We start from the raw sequence: 21,904 nt of genomic DNA, 5'->3' as shown, positions 1-21,904 counted from the left end.
TTGATATGATGGGCCATTCAAACGGTCACGTTTCCAGTTCCCAAAGCTGTGCAACACACTGCCATCTGGAATCATTGGGGCAGTGAAGCATTTTCTCTTATTTTGGCTCTATACTCAAAGTTTGGATTTGAAATCAAACAATGACTATGAGGTTAAAGTGCAGACTGTCATCTTTAATTTCAGGGTATTTTCCTCCATATCATTATAACTGGTGATTGTGCAGAGAGAGAAGATGAGGATCTAGACAAACAGAATCAGAGAGAGAGAGAGAGACAGAGAGAACCCTCAGCTCTAGACTAATGAGGGTTGTATCAGACCAAACTCCTCCAGGGCAGCTGCCGTTTCCATCCTTCCTGTCTGGTGACCCTGTGTGTGTGTTTCGCCCATCCAGATCACTAGATGATTAATGAGCCAGTGGCCTTGTGGTGACGAGGCCAGCCCTCTACCTGTAGCCTGCTGTCTGTCTCAACACCTCTCCACTGACAGAGAGCAGGCAGCATGGCAACACCAGACAAGCCCATCCACTCTAGGACAGAGGGATGACCGGAATGGAGGTTGGTCTGGTGAGAGAGATATATATACACTGTCCTCCGTAATTACATCGACAGTGAAGCTTTGTTTCTTCTTTGGGCTCTATACTTCAAAAGTTTGGATTTGAAATCAGCCAATGACAGAGGTTAAAGTGCAGACAATCAGCTATAATTTCTGGGTATTTTCGTCCACATCAGGTGAACCGTTTAGAAATTACAGCACTTTTTGTACATAGTCGCCCCATTGTAGTTGTACTAGTAATATTATAATGTATTGTTCCAGCAGCTTACTCTCCTGTCCTCTCTCCTTGTTCTTCAGCAGCTGTAGTTTCTGTTCTCGCTGGTGTTTCTCCAGTTCCTGCTCCAGACGGTGGTTCTCCATCTTCCTCTGGTGCTCCAACAGCTCCTGCTGATGTTTCAGGGCCAGGAGCTCCTGTTGGTGCTGCATGGAGAGGAACACAACGTTACTACAACATTAATATAACATCCTGGGCCAGGAGCTCCTGTTGGTGCTGCATGGAGAGGAACACAACGTTACTACAACATTAATATAACATCCTGGGCCAGGAGCTCCTGCATGGAGGGGAACACAACGTTACTACAACGTTAATATAACATCCTGGGCCAGGAGCTGCTGCATGAGGGAACAGCGTTACTACAATGTTAACATAACATCCTGGGCCAGGAGCTCCTGCTGGTGCTGCATGGACGGGAACAACGTTAATATAACATCCTGGGCCAGGAGCTCCTGCTGGTGCTGCATGGACGGGAACAACGTTAATATAACATCCTGGGCCAGGAGCTGCTGCTGCATGAGGGAACAACGTTACTACAACATCCTGGACCAGGAGCTCCTGCTGCATGGAGGGGAACACAATGTTACTACAACGTTACTACAACGTTACTACAACATCCTGGGCCATGAGCTCCTGCTGCATGAGGGAACAACGTTACTACAACGTTACTACAACATCCTGGGCCAGGAGCTCCTGCTGCATGGAGGGGAACACAACGTTACTACAACATCCTGGGCCAGGAGCTCCTGCTGCATGGAGGGGAACACAACGTTACTACAATGTTACTACAACATCCTGGGCCAGGAGCTCCTGCTGCATGGAGGGGAACACAACGTTACTACAACGTTACTACAACATCCTGGGCCAGGAACTCCTGCGATAACGTTATTTTACTACAATGTTACAGCAACAGTACTATAATGTTAACACTACTGTTCGTTCTGGGGCCAGGAGTCAATGCTGATTTCTCCCTCTCTCCTCTCTCCTTGCCCCCCTGCAGGTCTTGTCTCTCGCAGCTATCCCCCATTCCTGACACGTTCACCCAAGAGAACATGCTAGCTCGGTCACCTCACGCTATCACAACACATCTATTCAGCCTCAGCCCAATCACTGTCCATGCAAATGTTCCCAGCGTGTTTACAGGAACCAGACCACTCCAGTCAATACGTGAATAACCTTTCCTCTCTGTACTTACCATGGACCCTCTACATCACGACCAAACTGAACCATTAGATCCACACACACACACACACACACGACCCCCTGCTCTCTCCTTAGTAGAGTGCCCAACTCCAATATTTGATTAATTTGATTGGACGTAATTTGACGGGGATGTTTGTTATTGCCTTGGATGGTTTAGTTTATTTAAATAAGCGCCTGCTAGCGAGGACATGCAGCCGTGTTTACCGTCAAGGGAAAGTGACTGGAATAAGAGTCCTGCTGATGGATACATTCATATGGGAGGTGAGGAGGTGCGTGAGAGAAGGGCAGCAGCCAGGCACGGTATGCTTTTGGATAGGTCCCAAACTTTCCCTCTTTCAATACTCAAGGGCCAATGGAAGGGAGTGCTTTAAGTTTGGAATCCAGCCTTTGGTGCATTTAAGGGGAGACACCTTTAACCTAAAGGCACCTTAACCTAAAGGCACCTTAACCTAAAGGCAACTTAACCTAAAGGCACCTGAACCTAAAGGCACCTGAACCTAAAGGCACCTGAACCTAAAGACACCTGAACCTAAAGACACCTTAACCTAAAGACACCTTAACCTAAAGACACCTTAACCTAAAGGCACCTGAACCTAAAGACACCTTAACCTAAAGACACCTTAACCTAAAGACACCTTAACCTAAAGGCACCTGAACCTAAAGGCACCTTAACCTAAAGGCACCTTAACCTAAAGGCACCTTAACCTAAAGGCACCTTAACCTAAAGACACCTGAACCTAAAGACACCTGAACCTAAAGGCACCTTAACCTAAAGGCAACTTAACCTAAAGGCAACTTAACCTAAAGACACCTTAACCTAAAGACACCTGAACCTAAAGACACCTGAACCTAAAGGCAACTTAACCTAAAGGCAACTTAACCTAAAGACACCTGAACCTAAAGACACCTGAACCTAAAGGCACCTTAACCTAAAGGCAACTTAACCTAAAGGCAACTTAACCTAAAGGCACCTTAACCTAAAGGCACCTGAACCTAAAGACACCTTAACCTAAAGGCAACTTAACCTAAAGGCACCTTAACCTAAAGACACCTTAACCTAAAGACACCTTAACCTAAAGACACCTTAACCTAAAGACACCTTAACCTAAAGGCACCTTAACCTAAAGGCACCTTAACCTAAAGGCACCTGAACCTAAAGGCACCTGAACCTAAAGACACCTTAACCTAAAGACACCTTAACCTAAAGACACCTTAACCTAAAGACACCTTAACCTAAAGACACCTTAACCTAAAGGCACCTTAACCTAAAGACACCTGAACCTAAAGACACCTTAACCTAAAGACACCTTAACCTAAAGACACCTTAACCTAAAGGCACCTGAACCTAAAGGCACCTTAACCTAAAGGCACCTTAACCTAAAGGCACCTTAACCTAAAGGCACCTTAACCTAAAGACACCTGAACCTAAAGGCACCTTAACCTAAAGACACCTGAACCTAAAGGCACCTTAACCTAAAGGCAACTTAACCTAAAGGCAACTTAACCTAAAGACACCTTAACCTAAAGACACCTGAACCTAAAGACACCTGAACCTAAAGGCAACTTAACCTAAAGGCAACTTAACCTAAAGACACCTGAACCTAAAGACACCTGAACCTAAAGGCACCTTAACCTAAAGGCAACTTAACCTAAAGGCACCTTAACCTAAAGGCACCTGAACCTAAAGACACCTTAACCTAAAGGCAACTTAACCTAAAGGCACCTTAACCTAAAGGCACCTTAACCTAAAGACACCTTAACCTAAAGACACCTTAACCTAAAGACACCTTAACCTAAAGACACCTTAACCTAAAGACACCTGAACCTAAAGGCACCTGAACCTAAAGGCACCTGAACCTAAAGGCACCTTAACCTAAAGACACCTGAACCTAAAGGCACCTGAACCTAAAGGCACCTTAACCTAAAGGCAACTTAACCTAAAGGCAACTTAACCTAAAGACACCTGAACCTAAAGACACCTGAACCTAAAGACACCTGAACCTAAAGACACCTTAACCTAAAGACACCTGAACCTAAAGACACCTGAACCTAAAGACACCTGAACCTAAAGGCACCTGAACCTAAAGGCACCTGAACCTAAAGGCACCTGAACCTAAAGGCACCTGAACCTAAAGGCACCTGAACCTAAAGGCACCTTAACCTAAAGACACCTTAACCTAAAGACACCTTAACCTAAAGACACCTTAACCTAAAGACACCTTAACCTAAAGGCACCTTAACCTAAAGACACCTGAACCTAAAGACACCTGAACCTAAAGACACCTTAACCTAAAGGCACCTGAACCTAAAGGCACCTGAACCTAAAGGCACCTGAACCTAAAGGCACCTTAACCTAAAGGCACCTTAACCTAAAGGCACCTTAACCTAAAGGCACCTTAACCTAAAGACACCTGAACCTAAAGACACCTGAACCTAAAGGCACCTTAACCTAAAGGCAACTTAACCTAAAGGCAACTTAACCTAAAGACACCTTAACCTAAAGACACCTTAACCTAAAGACACCTGAACCTAAAGACACCTGAACCTAAAGGCAACTTAACCTAAAGGCAACTTAACCTAAAGACACCTGAACCTAAAGACACCTGAACCTAAAGGCACCTTAACCTAAAGGCAACTTAACCTAAAGGCAACTTAACCTAAAGGCACCTTAACCTAAAGGCACCTGAACCTAAAGACACCTTAACCTAAAGGCAACTTAACCTAAAGGCACCTTAACCTAAAGGCACCTTAACCTAAAGGCACCTTAACCTAAAGACACCTTAACCTAAAGACACCTTAACCTAAAGACACCTTAACCTAAAGACACCTGAACCTAAAGGCACCTTAACCTAAAGGCACCTTAACCTAAAGACACCTGAACCTAAAGGCACCTGAACCTAAAGGCACCTTAACCTAAAGGCAACTTAACCTAAAGGCAACTTAACCTAAAGACACCTGAACCTAAAGACACCTGAACCTAAAGACACCTGAACCTAAAGACACCTTAACCTAAAGACACCTGAACCTAAAGGCACCTGAACCTAAAGACACCTGAACCTAAAGACACCTGAACCTAAAGGCACCTGAACCTAAAGGCACCTGAACCTAAAGGCACCTGAACCTAAAGACACCTGAACCTAAAGACACCTTAACCTAAAGACACCTTAACCTAAAGACACCTTAACCTAAAGACAACTTAACCTAAAGACACCTTAACCTAAAGGCACCTGAACCTAAAGAGTTCCATAGAGGTATACAGGGAAAACAAGAAGATTCCATGTCTTTCTCTTTCCAATCCACCAGTGTCTGTCTCCTACTTTCTTTTCCACTCCTTGACCTGTCTTGGTGATTGGTGATAGGCAGAGGTGTGTGCTGCAGTTCTCGGTGTGTGAGCTGCAGGTCTCGGTGTGTGTGTGTGTGTGTACAGGCTCTGAATGGGGCTGATTGAGCCTGGGCCTCCCTGCCTTGGCTTTGCGTCACTCTCTGCTACCTGAGTGGTCTTCCAGCCCCACCACAGGCCAAAGGAGTCCTTGTGCTGTTAGCACTGTACTGGGATCAGCCCTCAGCCCTTCAATCTACAGACTCTAGGTCACTTACAGCCCCAAACACTGACCCAAGAGCAGGGCTAATATCATAGGGCTGAAAGGCTTCTGCTGCACTGAGAGAGATCTAGCTTAGACATGTATGAGAGGCTTCTGCTGCACTGAGAGAGATCTAGTTTAGACATGTATGAGAGGGAAATCACCGTCTTTCTTGACATGCTTCTGGAGCGGAGCCTTACACCCTCCCTCCCTCCCTCCCTCCCCACCTTAACGTGTTCCTGTAGCTGGGCTTCATGCTGCCGGTTGAGCTGCTCATGTTGCCTCTGGAACTCAGCGATGAGCTGCTGTCTCTGGATCTGTTGTTTCTGTTTCAGGGACAGGAGCTCCTGCTGCAGCTGCTGCTCTCTGGCCTGGGCTGCAGACGCCTGGGCCTGGGCTGCAGAAGGAGACATGGACAGCTGCTGCTCTCTGGCCTGGGCTGCAGAAGGAGACATGGACAGCTGCTGCTGGTGATGGTGCTGGTCAATGCGTAGGTCCATGGGGATGGCAGCCGGGGGCAGACGCAGGGGCAGGGCAGAGTTAATGTCCACTAGAGAGAGGAAAACGGTGGGGGGGAGACAGAGAGAGACAGAGAGAATGTTAGTCCATGCATATTGAATAATGAAAAGACTAAATGATGGGACCCAAGTAGATAATAAAATAAAACAGCCATCCCATTCGGTGCGCGCACACACACACACACACACACACACACACACACACACACACACACACACACACACACACACACACACACACACAGCATCCTTATCAGCACAGAGAGCCCCTTCACAGTACTGTCCATCTGGCCCTGATAAGTCAAACATCAAGTCTAGCACTCCTCTCACAAAGACTGCATTGAACTGTAGCGTGGTGGTGGAGATCTTGGCCCTGGCCAACCACCCCCAGAACGCACTGCTACAGGAAGACCTCCAATTGCACGGCTTCCTCTCCATTAAATCTGAATAAATAGTCGCGATTGGACGATTATTTATCTACCAGTTTCCCCAACAGCGTGCCAGACAGACAGATATGTTTCCCCAACAGCGTGCCAGACAGACAGATATGTTTCCCCAACAGCGTGCCAGACAGCCAGATATGTTTCCCCAACAGCGTGCCAGACAGCCAGATATGTTTCCCCAACAGCGTGCCAGACAGCCAGATATGTTTCCCCAACAGCGTGCCAGACAGACAGATATGTTTCCCCAACAGCGTGCCAGACAGACAGATATGTTTCCCCAACAGCGTGCCAGACAGCCAGATATGTTTGCTTGGAACGTTGTCTTAATCGTGTTACACCCACACAGTCAGTCACACACACAGTCTCACACACACCGTCACACACACACACAGTCTCACACACACTGTCACACACACACAGTCTCACACACACTGTCACACACACACAGTCACACACACACAGTCACACACACAGGCCCGAAAGACTCATACACACAACACACACTCAAGGCAGACACAGTCACTGGGTTTATCAGATGAATGAGTACGGTTACATACACACAATAATAGTGAATAGTCAGATCACGTTGAAATGCTTTGCAAGAAGAACAATTTCCATAATAATCCTGTTTACATGGACACATCTGAAATCAGGCTCCCTGATGGGACTTGGCTATATGCAGAAAAATCCCCAATCAAAACAAACGTTTTACCACAGTGATCATGTTCTTTTTGGGAAGCATTTGAGTTGGGACATATACAGTTCGTATGTGAAAACTATTTTGAAGATGCATACTGTCAGTTTTTCCCTAACTCACTTCCCCTGTGCTGCTGGTGCCAGGTGGGACATATCAAATACACCGCTGAAACGCCAATTAAGGTGTTTACATGTCCTAACAATTTGAAAGATCGCTCAGAAAACCAGATGTTTTAATCGCTGTATGCTTACTTTGATTTTGACCGTACGCCCATGAAGATAAGCAGAATAAGGCGTTTACATGACTAATCCCATACTCAGCCTTCTAATCAGTTTAATATTGAATTATAAGTGTTGATGTAAACGTACTTAGTGATGCTGCACAAACCAATATGTATATTCTCTCTCTCTCCCTACTGTCTCTCCCCTAATTCTTCATCCTCCTCCCTAAGGACCCTGCCCCTCCCACACACAGTCAAGCACAACATTCCAAGACCAACCACTGGCGCTTCTGTCCCGTGCACAGACAGACACACACAAACATACTCACTCGATACAAACACACACAACCATAATGTCCTAGCTCTGAAACACATGCTGCAGCCACTGACTGGTGCTGCCTGTCTGCATTGACTATACCACTCAGTGGACACAACACTAACCAACAAGCAGAGAGAAAGAGAACGTAACACAGAGGAAGAGTTTAAAAGAGGGAGAGGAGAGAAGGAGAGAGAAAGAAAGAGGAGAGAGGAGACAGAAAGAGACAGAGACAGAGAGAGACAGACAGACAGACAGACAGAAAGAGAGAGAGAGACAGAAAGAGGAGAGAGGAGACAGAAAGAGACAGAGACAGACAGACAGAGACAGACAGACAGACAGACAGACAGAAAGAGAGAGAGACAGACAGACAGAGACAGACAGAGACAGAAAGAGAGAGAGACAGAAAGAGAGAGAGAGAGACAGAAAGAGAGAGAGAGAGACAGAAAGAGAGAGAGAGAGACAGAAAGAGAGAGAGAGACAGGAACTACTTTCAGAGAAGCAATGTGTAATAGAACATATATAATTGACATACCCATCAGTGCTGTACTGATCATGGCGATAAACACTCTTTCCCCCCTCCTATCGTTTCCTCCTCGTCAGCTCGTCTCTGCTGTGCGTAAGGATCTATTTAGCTGTAGTGGTGCTACTCTTTATGTTTCTGTCAGTCTCTGTCCTCCTCTCCTTTCCTCTGAGTTCTCTTTTCTGCTTTCTCAACACTCCTGCTCCCTCGCTAGCTACCTCTCTCTGTGTCCCTCCCCTGACTTTACCCGTCTGTGTCCCTCCCCTCTCCCGCTTCCCTCTTTTTACCTCTCTCTGTGTCCCTCCCCTCTCCCTCTTTTTACCAGTCTGTGTCCCTCCCCTCTCCCCTCTTTTTACCAGTCTCTGTGTCCCTCCCCTCTCCCTCTTTTTACCAGTCTCTGTGTCCCTCCCCTCTCCCCTCTTTTTACCAGTCTCTGTGTCCCTCCCCTCTCCCTCTTTTTACCAGTCTGTGTCCCTCCCCTCTCCCCTCTTTTTACCAGTCTCTGTGTCCCTCCCCTCTCCCCTCTTTTTACCAGTCTCTGTGTCCCTCCCCTCTCCCCTCTTTTTACCAGTCTCTGTGTCCCTCCCCTCTCCCCTCTTTTTACCAGTCTCTGTGTCCCTCCCCTCTCCCCTCTTTTGACCAGTCTGTGTCCCTCCCCTCTCCCTCTTTTGACCAGTCTCTGTGTCCCTCCCCTCTCCCTCTTTTTACCAGTCTCTGTGTCCCTCCCCTCTCCCCTCTTTTTACCAGTCTCTGTGTCCCTCCCCTCTCCCCTCTTTTTACCAGTCTGTGTCCCTCCCCTCTCCCCTCTTTTTACCAGTCTGTGTCCCTCCCCTCTCCCCTCTTTTTACCAGTCTCTGTGTCCCTCCCCTCTCCCCTCTTTTTACCAGTCTCTGTGTCCCTCCCCTCTCCCCTCTTTTTACCAGTCTCTGTGTCCCTCCTCTCTACCGCTTCCCTCTTTTTACCTCTCTCTGTGTCCCTCCCCTGACTTTACCCGTCTGTGTCCCTCCCCTCTCACGCTTCCCTCGTTTGACCAGTCTGTGTCCCTCCCCTCTCCCTCTTTTGACCAGTCTCTGTGTCCCTCCCCTCTCCCCTCTTTTTACCAGTCTGTGTCCCTCCCCTCTCCCCTCTTTTTACCAGTCTCTGTGTCCCTCCCCTCTCCCCTCTTTTGACCAGTCTCTGTGTCCCTCCCCTCTTTTGACCAGTCTCTGTGTCCCTCCCCTCTCCCCTCTTTTTACCAGTCTCTGTGTCCCTCCCCTCTCCCCTCTTTTGACCAGTCTCTGTGTCCCTCCCCTCTTTTGACCAGTCTCTGTGTCCCTCCCCTCTCCCCTCTTTTGACCAGTCTCTGTGTCCCTCCCCTCTCCCCTCTTTTTACCAGTCTCTGTGTCCCTCCCCTCTCCCCTCTTTTTACCAGTCTGTGTCCCTCCCCTCTCCCCTCTTTTTACCAGTCTCTGTGTCCCTCCCCTCTCCCCTCTTTTTACCAGTCTCTGTGTCCCTCCCCTCTCCCCTCTTTTTACCAGTCTCTGTGTCCCTCCCCTCTCCCCTCTTTTGACCAGTCTCTGTGTCCCTCCCCTCTCCCTCTTTTGACCAGTCTCTGTGTCCCTCCCCTCTCCCCTCTTTTTACCAGTCTCTGTGTCCCTCCCCTCTCCCCTCTTTTTACCAGTCTCTGTGTCCCTCCCCTCTCCCCTCTTTTTACCAGTCTCTGTGTCCCTCCCCTCTCCCTCTTTTTACCAGTCTCTGTGTCCCTCCCCTCTCCCTCTTTTTACCAGTCTCTGTGTCCCTCCCCTCTCCCTCTTTTTACCAGTCTGTGTCCCTCCCCTCTCCCTCTTTTGACCAGTCTGTGCCCTCCTCCCTTTCTGTGCTGGTGACATCACAGGGCAGTCGTAGGCCTGCTGTCTGTTTATTCTGCTGCTCCTCCATTTCCTGGAACTGACTGCAGATACACAGGAGATAGATAGCAGAGTGGACGGAGGAAAAAAACTATTCTCTGTGTCTTCCTCTGTTGACACTGCATCCCCCCTCTACCCTCTGAGCACAGAGAACTAGTTCCCTCTAGAAATAGACCCACAGTGTTGGACATTCTCTGGCGTCACACACAAACAGACACACACACACACACACACACACACACACACACACACACACACACACACACACACACACACACACACACACACACACACACACACACTACTCTCTATTCTTCAGATCACGGTTCTGTGAAATATATGTATATGGCCTCAAGTGAACTAATTAAGGCTATAAGGGCTCTTTATGGTTGCTAGGAGACTCCCCGTCATCACACACCCCCTTTGTGTTATTTGCTCTGACGTTGGCGTTGCTAGCGGGCGGAAGCGTAAGAGAAACTTCACAGTTGTGTTGTACATTACAGAGCATTGATTTCTGGGACAGTGGAAGGACGTGGGGGAAGGTCTACAGCAGAAGGGTTCAGTCCAGCCGGGCAACAGGTAGGCTGCACACAACTATAAGCATGCAAGCTGCTATAGGCACCACTCTCCAGTTGTTTTAAACCACGGTGCACAAGCTCTGCACAAGCTCCGATTCCATTCCAACAACAACCTGGCTATGTGACGCTCTCACGGGAGCCACTTATTTTGGCAAGATAAACCTTTGATATCTGCCCATCTCCCCCGGCTCGCGGTGACGTCAACGCTTGCATCAAGTTCACGGCGATATCCCACTTCCTCTCACCTAAACAAGGGCCAACGTGCACTCTGGAGCAGACACACTTGGCTTGCAGTAAAGAAAGCCCTCCAAAAGCGGCTCTTACACAATACCCTACCTGCATCAAAACAGCTGGCACGAAAACAACTTTTTTTCCTCCTTCATCTAAACGGCTTTGAAAGCCTCTCAACTGTGTCTTGTGTAAAATCCTACCGTCTCACCCAGGAATTCCACTCATTTATAATAAGAGGAATTATTTCTGACGCAAATCCATTTTGGTAACACCCTTTATCAGCTACCTGTTTATAATGGATGATATTAAATCATTTATACTTCATTCTATCAATGCATTATATAACCTGTAATAAACATTCATAACAGCTCACGGCTCCTTGTGTAATACAGCACGTGCAACAGTACCTCAAATGAAGAGAGAGAAAATCCTGAGAAGTAGAGAGAGACGGCTGAGACCTTTCACCGTTTTCCCCCTGTCCTCTCTTCCGTATTTCAGCTTCCACGGGGGAAAGCTCCCCGCCATGTGAGTCATAGATTATTCAGTAGTGACTCGGCTTATTCATTACACCAAACAGACTCTCTTCCATATAAACAACCACTACTCCTCTTCCTCTGTCCTTCTCTTCTCTCCTCAGACAAGCAATGTGTTTACCACCCCTAGGGGGCCTCCCTGCTCCCTCCTTCTGCTGGCTCCCATTACAGAATACAGATAGAAATAGATCTACCAGACAGTACAGCCGCTCGCGCTGCAGCGCAGCTCTGATTTAAAGCCTGTTGTCTGACGATGTCCCTCAGTCTGATTGCAAAGGCTCTACACTCCGCTCATTAGGTCTAATAGATGTCGAGCTCAACCCAGGCCGAGCCCAGCCTATCGCCGGGCAGAATGGGCCAGGGAGATATTAATTATTACGTTTAGAGATGTGAATGGTGAGAAGTTTGTCACAGGGCCTGGCGGGTGGCGAAACAAGGAGAGGGAGAGACGGCATGACAGAAACAGGTTGTGTATCTTATGAGGACGCAGCTTGCTGCGATGGGAAACTGAGTGGTCTGTATGGGGACTGGAAGGTCAAAGGTTGGATGGGTCTGCTTTCACCTTCCAGGTGGTTCAAGATCAATGATTATGAAGGAAACCAGAGATTTTGCAAAACAGTGACAATAAGTGCAGGTTCATGTACACCAGGCTTTCATATTAATACCTAGAGGGACAGAGGACGAGAGCCAACACGTCCAAGCCAACACCCCACAGGAAACCGCGAGGAACTCTATCAGAGATCAGCCACTCAAATGGCCGGTCTGTCTGTCAGTCAGTGTCTTGCCACTGCCCGCTGGCAGCTCATCTTACAGACAGAGACAGTGGAGTTCCTCCACACATCTATGTTCCTCTAGCGACAGAGAGACAGAGAGACAGGTGGGGTGTCTGTATGCAGCGAGCCCGACTCATCCCAACATGCTCCGGCCTGTCCCGGGCCTCCGGCTGACGTCAGCGTTCCAGTCTGCAGCGCGGCACCCGGAGGGGGGACGGGGGAAAGAAAGGGGGAGATGTGGGACGTGAGGAACAGAAGGGTGAGACGTGAGGATAAGAGGGTGCCCATACATACGTGCACAAGGACATCTCTCGCTACTTAACCCAGACTAGGGCACGTCCCTGTCATACAGGAGAGAGGACGCCCTGTCCTCCACGTCTGTGGGAGAAGACAGGTTCAAGCAGAGGTGGAGCTCCAAAAGAGCTCATCCTCACCCGTATAACAGAAATCTGTGTCAAGGCTGGGGTCAGTGTTTCCCCTAGCTCTATTCAGGCTAAAGCAGCGATAACAGAGACCCTGTATCAGGGGAAGTTGGGTCATCAGGTATTAACATGGTTCAGTATCAAACTCAGAGATGAAAACCAACACCAGACAGGCAAAACAGCTCGACCAATGTGGTCAAATCTAACTTCCTTTCTCAAATTACAAATAAGCCGTTTAAGCGAGAGGTGTTTTCTTTGCCATGCATCGCGACTCGAGAGCTCGATGTGTATCAACCACATGGATTTACATCTGAGCGAGGGGAGGACAGGGGGCGGCCTGTCGTGTGTTATGGGAGACGTTTTCCACACGCCAAAACATTATCCTGGGGTCATGGCATCAGATGACAGCTGGGTCACACTGGGTATTACACACAGACAAAGGTCTGGGACTGGACACCAGCGGCTGGATGTGTCAAGTGTCTCACAGTAGGAACTGATCTAGGCTCAGTTTTGCCTTTTAGATAATATTGAATGGACAGATGGGGGGGGGGGGGGGGATCTGAGCCAAGATTACCACTCCTATCCTAGATCTAATGCATCCAATTATAGAAGCTGTATCAACAGCCTTGGAGAGACTGACATCATCCACATGTACCGTGCTTCAATGAGTGGCTAAACAATGCTAACCAGGGACATGACTGTGGTTAAAATGAGGCAGTTGAACCATTCAGGCTAGTCACACCGCCGGGTGCATACTCTTACTGCCTTGTTATTCTGGGACGCAAAGAAATACATGTAGAAAAGTGCCCATAGAGCATATGAGAGGAGGTCCATTGAGTCAGAGTATTGAATGGGGTTCTCCATATCCGTCTGTGGGCAGCAGTACAAGACGTACACGGTTTCTATGACAACCGTCCCCAGAAATCTTCTATGATGTCAGTAAGGGATATTTCAATATTTAATGGTGTCACTGCAGCTAAATAAAGAACAACGCATGGTGTAAAGAGAGAGAGACGGACAGAGCGCGAGACGGACAGAGCGCGAGACAGACAGAGCGCGAGACAGACAGAGCGCGAGACAGACAGAGCGCGAGACAGACAGAGCGCGAGACAGACAGAGCGCGAGACAGACAGAGCGCGAGACAGACAGAGCGCGAGACAGACAGAGCGCGAGACAGACAGAGCGCGAGACAGACAGAGCGCGAGACAGACAGAGCGCGAGACAGACAGAGCGCGAGACAGACAGAGCGCGAGACAGACAGAGCGCGAGACAGACAGAGCGCGAGACAGACAGAGCGCGAGACAGACAGAGCGCGAGACAGACAGAGCGCGAGACAGACAGAGCGCGAGACAGACAGAGCGCGAGACAGACAGAGCGCGAGACAGACAGAGCGCAAGACAGACAGAGCGCAAGACAGACAGAGCGCAAGACAGACAGAGCGCAAGACAGACAGAGACATGTGGAACAATTTAAGCACAACAAAGCCACAAGAATTAGCCATACAAGATGTAGGAATTTGGAAAACTTATTTTGATAATCTATACAAAAACATCCCAAAAAAAGACTTACAACAGAACCAATTAGAAATTAAAGAAAAACTGAACATCCTTGAATCAGTCATTAAAAACAACCAAAATCCACTAGATTACCCAATAACCCAACAAGAACTAAATGAAAACCTCAAATCTATTAAATCAAAGAAGGCGTGTGGTCTAGACAACATCAGAAATGAAATGCTGAAAAACAGCACACCTGAGTTGCAAAATGCTGTGCTTAAATTGTTGAACATGGTTTTAACTTCTGGCTGCTTCCCTGATGTCTGGAACCAGGGCCTCATCTCCCCTATGCACAAAAGTGGAGACAAATCAGACCCCAATAATTACAGGGGAATGTGCGTAAACAGTAACTTGGGAAAGGTTTTCTGTAGCATTTTGAATTCAAGAATTCAAACCTTTCTTCAAGAAAAAAATGTAATAAGTAAATGTCAAATTGGCTTTCTCCCTAACCATCGCACTACTGACCATATATACACACACCTTACACACACTAATTAATAAACACGTCCACCAAAAAAAAGAGGGCAAAATCTTTGCTTGCTTTGTTGACTTTAAAAAAGCATTTGATTCAATTTGGCACGAAGGGCTATTCTACAAAATTCTCCAAAGTGGGCTTGGTGGTAAGGTGTATGACTTAATAAAATGTATGTACACAGAAAACAAATGTGCAATAAAAATCAAAAACCAAAGAACAGAACTATTTTCACAATGTCGAGGTGTGAGACAAGGAGTCCAAATCTTATCAACATTTAAATCAATGAATAAGCAGACATGTTGGACCATTCTCCAGCCCCAGGACTATTTGACACAGAGGCGAAATACCGGCTATATGCTGATGACTTGGTACTTCTATCACCAACCATAGAAGGTCTTCAACAGAACATTAATATTCTAGAGCAATATTGCCATAATTGGGCCCTGGCAATAAATTTCCAAAAAACGAAAATCATGATTAAAAAAAATATATAAAAAAAAAGTCAGAAACACAAATATAAATTCACCCTGAACAACACCATCATTGAACACACAAAAAATTACACCTACCTTGGTCTGACCATATCTGCATCGGAAAACTTTAATATGGCAGTGAATGCACTCAAAGAAAAAGCCCGCAGAGCATTGTATGCAATAAAAATGAAATTATTCAAAATCAACATCCCAATTAGAATTTGGACCAAAATATTTGACAGTGTAATCCTACCAATAGCTCTTTACGAAAGTGAGGTTTGGGGGCCACTCAATAAACTGGACTTTAAAATGTAGGACAAACATCCAATTGAAGCCCTACATGCAGAATTCTGTCGGAAAATCCTACAAGTCCAGAGAAATACACCAACTAATGCATGTAGGGCAGAATTGGGCCGCTTTCCAGTAATACTGAAAATACAGAAAAGATCATAAAAATTTTGGCTACATCTAAATTCAAGTCCAAATTCAAGTCTGCAATTTAAAGCACTTCAAACCCAAGAGCTGAGCCCAGAAACGAGCGCTCTCAGTCAGCTGGTGTTGGACCTCACCAACCAAGCTGACACCAGCACTGCTTCAAAAGAAAGAATTCAAATTAACAAAATCATAAACCAATCAAAGGACTCATATTTACAACATTGGAAAAACGAAACAAAATCCCAAAGCCGACTAAATTGCTATCTGACCCTAAACAGAGAATATGAATTGGCTGATTATCTCTACTCTGCCAGAGATACGAAGCAGAGACAGATCCTTACCAAGTACAGGCTGAGTGACCACCGATTGGCAATAGAAACCGGCAGACATAAAAAGACATGGCTACCCAAAGAGGAGCATGTATGTGGCCACTGCACGACAGGGGAGGTAGAGACAGAGATGCACTTTCTCCTTTACTGTGATAAATATTCCTCACAAAGAGATTCATTATTCACAGAAATGACTACATTTATTTCAAATTTGAACTTATTAAACCCAGAGGAAAAAGTAAAAATACTCATGGGCGAAGGAGCAATGGCTCCTCTTGCAGCCAAATATGTATTTGCCTGCCATAGCCTGAGGGACACTGAATAATGACATCTGCATAGTAAGCAGTAACTTCCTTATTATTACAATTATTGTTATTACTGTTATTGTTATTTCTATTATTATTGTTGTTTATCATTCCAAATAGTAGTGGTATGGGTGGTAATGGTAATGATAACAGTTTAGTGATGGTGGTGGTAGTAGTAGTGGTAATGATGATAGTAGTTGTAGTACTGATGTAATGGTGAAGATGACCGTTATTTAGTTATAAGTTAGTTATAGTTTCATTTTCCATATTTAGATTTTTTATATTTAATTTTGTATTATTTACTGCCATTTTATATTATTATTATTTGTTATTGTTTATAATTTTATTACAATGTATATTGTATACATTGTTGCTTTGGCAATATTGACACAATGTTTTTCATGCCAATAAAGCAGCTTAAATTTGACATTTGAGAGACAGAGAGAGACAGAGAGACAGGGAGAGACAGAGACAGGGAGAGACAGGGAGAGACAGGGAGAGACAGGGAGAGACAGAGACAGGGAGAGACAGGGAGAGACAGGGAGAGACAGAGACAGGGAGAGACAGGGAGAGACAGGGAGAGACAGGGAGAGACAGAGACAGGGAGAGACAGGGAGAGACAGGGAGAGACAGGGAGAGACAGGGAGAGACAGGGAGAGACAGGGAGAGACAGGGAGAGACAGGGAGAGACAGGGAGAGACAGGGAGAGACAGGGAGAGACAGAGACAGAGACAGGGAGAGACAGGGAGAGACAGGGAGAGACAGGGAGAGACAGGGAGAGACAGGGAGAGACAGGGAGAGAGAGATGGTTCCGTACGGGAGGAAAGGAGAGAATTATTTTTTTGGGCCCGGCAACAGGGTGAAGGAGTGGTAGATGGCTTATTTATGTGTTAAATACCAAGACTACCAAAATAAAGGAAACACTTGAGTAAACGATATAAAGTATATTGAATATTCCTGAGTTAATTAAGAAATGAACATGCCATCATACGTTGGGTCATGTATAAAAAGGACCAGTTGCCCGTTATATTGGCTACCATGGATAGAAGAGATCTCAGTGACTTTGAAGTTAAGACTTATGGGAGATTCTGGAGCGGGATGTGACAGTGTTTCCCACCAACATCAACAAAACAACAAATGCTGGAATTTCTTGTGGAAGAATGGTGTCGCATCCCTCAGAGTTTCAGCCACTGGTAGAATCTATGCCAAGGCGCACCGAAGCTGTTCTGGCCCAACACCCTATTAAAAGGGTAGGAAGCAACAACAGTGTGGTCAAAGACTTAGTAACTTAGTTGTAGCTTAGTTGTAGTCACGATCTGGTTACCTAGAACTACAAACATATTTATTCACTTATTTCCGGATATCTTCAGAACTACCCACAAAGCACTATTTCTCAACGTCATATGGAGAACCGGTGCTAGCCATCTAGTTCCAGCTGGCTAACGTTAGCTACTAGCCATGCTAGCATGGTATTACATTCCTTGGCAAGCTACTATGTACATCCATGAAGAAGAAACTATAGAAATCCTCGTCTCCCGTGCATTTGGTAGTCGAGCGAGTGTTGTAGTTTTCCGTCATTTGTAGCTAGTGCAGTAATACACGCGTAGTGCAGTAATACACGCGTAGTGCAGTAATACACGCGTAGTGCAGTAATACACGCGTAGTGCAGTAATACACGCGTAGTGCAGTAATACACGCGTAGTGCAGTAATACACGTGTAGTGCAGTAATACACGCGTAGTGCAGTAATACCCACAAGGACGGGGTTACGACTCATTTGTGGCCCAAAAATGAGAAGCAACATTTTAAGTTGGAACAGTGTGTCTGGTTGACGTGAACAGATTGGAGTATGGGAACAGTGTGTCTGGTTGACGTGAACAGATTGGAGTATGGGAACAGTGTGTCTGGTTGACGTGAACAGATTGGAGTATGGGAACAGTGTGTCTGGTTGACATGAACAGATTGGAGTATGGGAACAGTGTGTCTGGTTGACATGAACAGATTGGAGTACGGGAACAGTGTGTCTGGTTGACGTGAACAGATTGGAGTACGGGAACAGTGTGTCTGGTTGACGTGAACAGATTGGAGTATGGGAACAGTGTGTCTGGTTGACGTGAACAGATTGGAGTATGGGAACAGTGTGTCTGGTTGACATGAACAGATTGGAGTATGGGAACAGTGTGTCTGGTTGACGTGAACAGATTGGAGTATGGGAACAGATTGGAGTATGGGAACAGTGTGTCTGGTTGACGTGAACAGATTAGAGTATGGGAACAGTGTGTCTGGTTGACATGAACAGATTGGAGTATGGGAACAGTGTGTCTGGTTGACGTGACCAGATTGGAGTATGGGAACAGTGTGTCTGGTTGACATGAACAGATTGGAGTATGGGAACAGTGTGTCTGGTTGACGTGAACAGATTGGAGTATGTGAACAGATTGGAGTATGGGTTGAGTTGAGACTGACTGAAACCAGGTGCTGTGCCGAGCGTGAATGTGAAGCCTGCAACATCTACTTCCTACCGACCTACTGGTACACTGCGAGTGTCAGCAGTGCTGGAGATAAACCGGGTAAATTCTAAATGGATTTACCTCACTATATCACTATTGGATAAGCTACACTACATGACCAAAAGTATATGGACACCTGCTTGTCGAACATCTCATTCCAAAATCATGGGCATTAATATGGAGTTGGTCCCCTCTTTGCTGCTATAACAGCCTTCACTCTTCTGGGAAGGCTTTCCACTAGATGTTGGAACATTGCTGCGGGGACTTGTTTCCATTCAGACACAAGCGCATTAGTGAAGTCGGGCACTGATGTTGGGCGATTAGGCCTGGCTCGCAGTCGGCGTTCCAATTCATCCCAAAGAAGTTCGATGGGATTGAGGTCAGGGCTCTGTGTAGGCCAGTCAAGTTCTCCAACACTGATCAACAAACCATTTCCATACGGACCTCACTTTGTGCACGGGGGAATTGTCATACTGAAACAGGAAAGGGCCTTCCACAAAATGTTGCCACAAAGTTGGAAGCACAGAAACGTCTAGAATGTCATTGTATGCTGTAGGGTTATGATTTCCCTTTACTGGAACTAAGGGGCCTAGCAGAACCATGAAAAACAGCCCCAGGTCATTATTCCTCCTCCACCAAACGTTACAGTAGACACTATGCAGTCTGGCAGGTAGCGTTCTCCTGGTATCCGCCAAACCCAGATTTCTCCGTTGGACTGCCAGATGGTGAAGCGTGATTCATCACTCCAGAGAACGCATTTCCACTGCTCAGAATCCAATGGCAGCGAGCTTTACACCACTCCAGCCGAAGCTTGGCATTGTGATCTTTGGCTTTGGCTGCTCGGCCATGGAAACCCAGTTCATGAAGCTTCCGACGAACAGTTCCTGTGCCGATGTTGCTTCCAAAGGCAATTTTGAACTCGGTAGTGAGTGTTGCAACTGAGGACAGACTATTTCTACACCTGTCAGCAATGGGTGTAGCTAAAATAGCCGAACTAACTAATTTGAAGCGGTGTCCACATACTTTTGTACAGTCTTCCGTCAAAGGTTTGGACACACCTACTCATTCAAGGGTTTTTCATAATTTCTACATTGTAGAATAATAGTGAAGAAGTCAAAATGTTGAAATAACACATATGGAATCATGTAGTAACCATAAACGTATTAAACAAATCAAAACATATTTTATATTTGAGATCCTTCAAAGTAGCCACCCTTTGCCTTGATGACAGCTTTGCATACTCTTGGCATTCTCTCAACCAGCTTCATAACGTAGTCACCTGGAATGCATTTCAATTAACCTGTCTGGGCTAGGGGGCAGTATTTTCACGGCCGGATAAAAAACGTACCCGATTTAAACTGGTTACTACTCTTTCGCAGAAACGAGAATATGCATATTATTAGTATTTAGATTTGGATAGAAAACACTCTGAAGTTTCTAAAACTGTTTGAATGGTGTCTGTGAGTATAACAGAACTCATATGGCAGGCAAAAACCTGAGAAAATTCCAAGCAGGAAGTGGCCTGTCTGACAATTTGTAGTCCTTCTTTTGCTTCTCTATCGAAACTACAGTATCTGAGCTGTTACGTGGCACTTTCTAAGGCTTCCATTGGCTCTCTAAAGCCTTCAGAATGCGGATTGAGGCGTCTCCTGTCTCTGGGCAGAGTATGGTAGCTCAGTTTGTCAGTGGTCTGCCTAGTGACTAAGAGATTGGAGATGCGCATTCACGAGACCACGCTGTTTTTTCTTTCCCTCTTTGAATGAATACACTATTGTCCGGTTGGAATATTATCGCTATTTTACGAGAAAAATACCATAAAAATTTATTTTAAACAGCGTTTGACATGCTTCTAAGTACGGTAAAGGAACATTTTGAATTTTTTTGTCACGAAATGCGCTCGCGCGTTACCCTTTGGATAGTGACCTGAACGCACGAAGAAAACGAAGGTATTTGGACATAACTATGGATTATTTGGAACAAAAACAACATTTCTTGTGGAAGTAGCAGTCCTGGGAGTGCATTCTGACAAAGTTCAGCAAAGGTAATAAAAAAAATGTAATAGTAATTCTGAGTTTAGTGAGCCCCGAAGTTGGCGGGTGTCAAAAAAGCTAGCCGTGATGGCTGAGCTATGTACTCAGAATATTGCAAAATGTGCTTTCGCCAAGGGCTAGGGGGCAGTATTTTCACGGCCGGATGAATATGCATATTTTTTATAGATTTGGATAGAAAACACTCTGAAGTTTCTAAAACTGTTTGAATGGTGTCTGTAAGTATAACATAACTCATATGGCAGGCAAAAACCTGAGAAAAAGTCAAGCAGGAAGTGGGAAGTCTGGTGCTTGTAGTCCTTTCAAGTGATTGCCTTGACTGTATACAGTGACTTAGGGTTCATTTTGCACTTCCTAAAGCTTCCACTAGATGTCAGCAGTCTTTAGAACGGTGTTTGAAGATTCTATGGTGAATTTGAAGGGAATACCAGCTGTGGTAAACTGGGGTCCCATTATAAGGCATGGGCTCAAGTCACGCGCAATGACTTGGGAGCGAGCTGAGTTCATATTCACTCCTAAAGAGAACTGATAGGTCCGGTTGGAATTTTATTCAAGGTATATGATAAAAACAACCTAAAGATTGATTCTATACATCGTTTGACATGTTTCTAGAAACTGTAGTATAACTTTTTTGACTTTTCGTCAGGACTAAGTAAGCACGCGCGTAGTGGATTTGGATAGTGAACCTAACGCGCGAACAAAACTGATTATTTGGAAAGAAATATGAACTTTATCGAACATTTATTGTGGAGCTGGGATTCCTGGGAGTGCCTTCTGATGAAGATAATCAAAGGCAAGTGAATATTTATGTAATTTCTTAGTTTTATTGACTCCAAGATGGCGGGGTTTCTGTTTGCTAGTTGTTAGTGTCATCTGGGCTGTACTCAGATTATTGCAAATTGTGCTTTCGCCGTGAACCTTTTTTGAAATCTGACAAAGCGATTACATTTAGGAGAAGTGTATCTATAATTCTGTGCATAACACTTCTATATTGATCAATGTTTACGATGAGAATTTACATACT

The 21,904-nt window shown here is 45.9% G+C and overlaps 1 protein-coding gene across 4 annotated transcripts in view; it reads right to left on the bottom strand.

The window, feature by feature from the left end:
- The window catches only part of LOC106575618 (histone deacetylase 4), a 77,181-nt gene that overhangs the window by 33,768 nt on the left and 21,509 nt on the right, over positions 1-21,904 (bottom strand). For 2 of the 4 annotated variants that reach the window (XM_045699149.2, XM_082963568.1), the window contains exons 4-5: positions 5,838-6,160; positions 822-972 (exon numbers count right to left, since the gene is read on the bottom strand). In XM_045699149.2, coding sequence (XP_045555105.2) covers positions 822-972; positions 5,838-6,160 — 474 coding nt within the window. Of the gene's footprint in view, positions 1-821; positions 973-5,837; positions 6,161-8,339; positions 8,568-11,429; positions 11,658-21,904 lie in introns of those variants that run through there. The other 2 variants (XM_082963570.1, XM_082963569.1) reach the window with 2 other exon arrangements.

The sequence above is a fragment of the Salmo salar genome, chromosome 17 (assembly GCF_965601325.2).
Source record: "Salmo salar chromosome 17, fSalSal1, whole genome shotgun sequence".
Classification (NCBI taxonomy): domain Eukaryota; kingdom Metazoa; phylum Chordata; class Actinopteri; order Salmoniformes; family Salmonidae; genus Salmo; species Salmo salar.
This window is presented reverse-complemented; position numbering and strand designations above follow the sequence as displayed.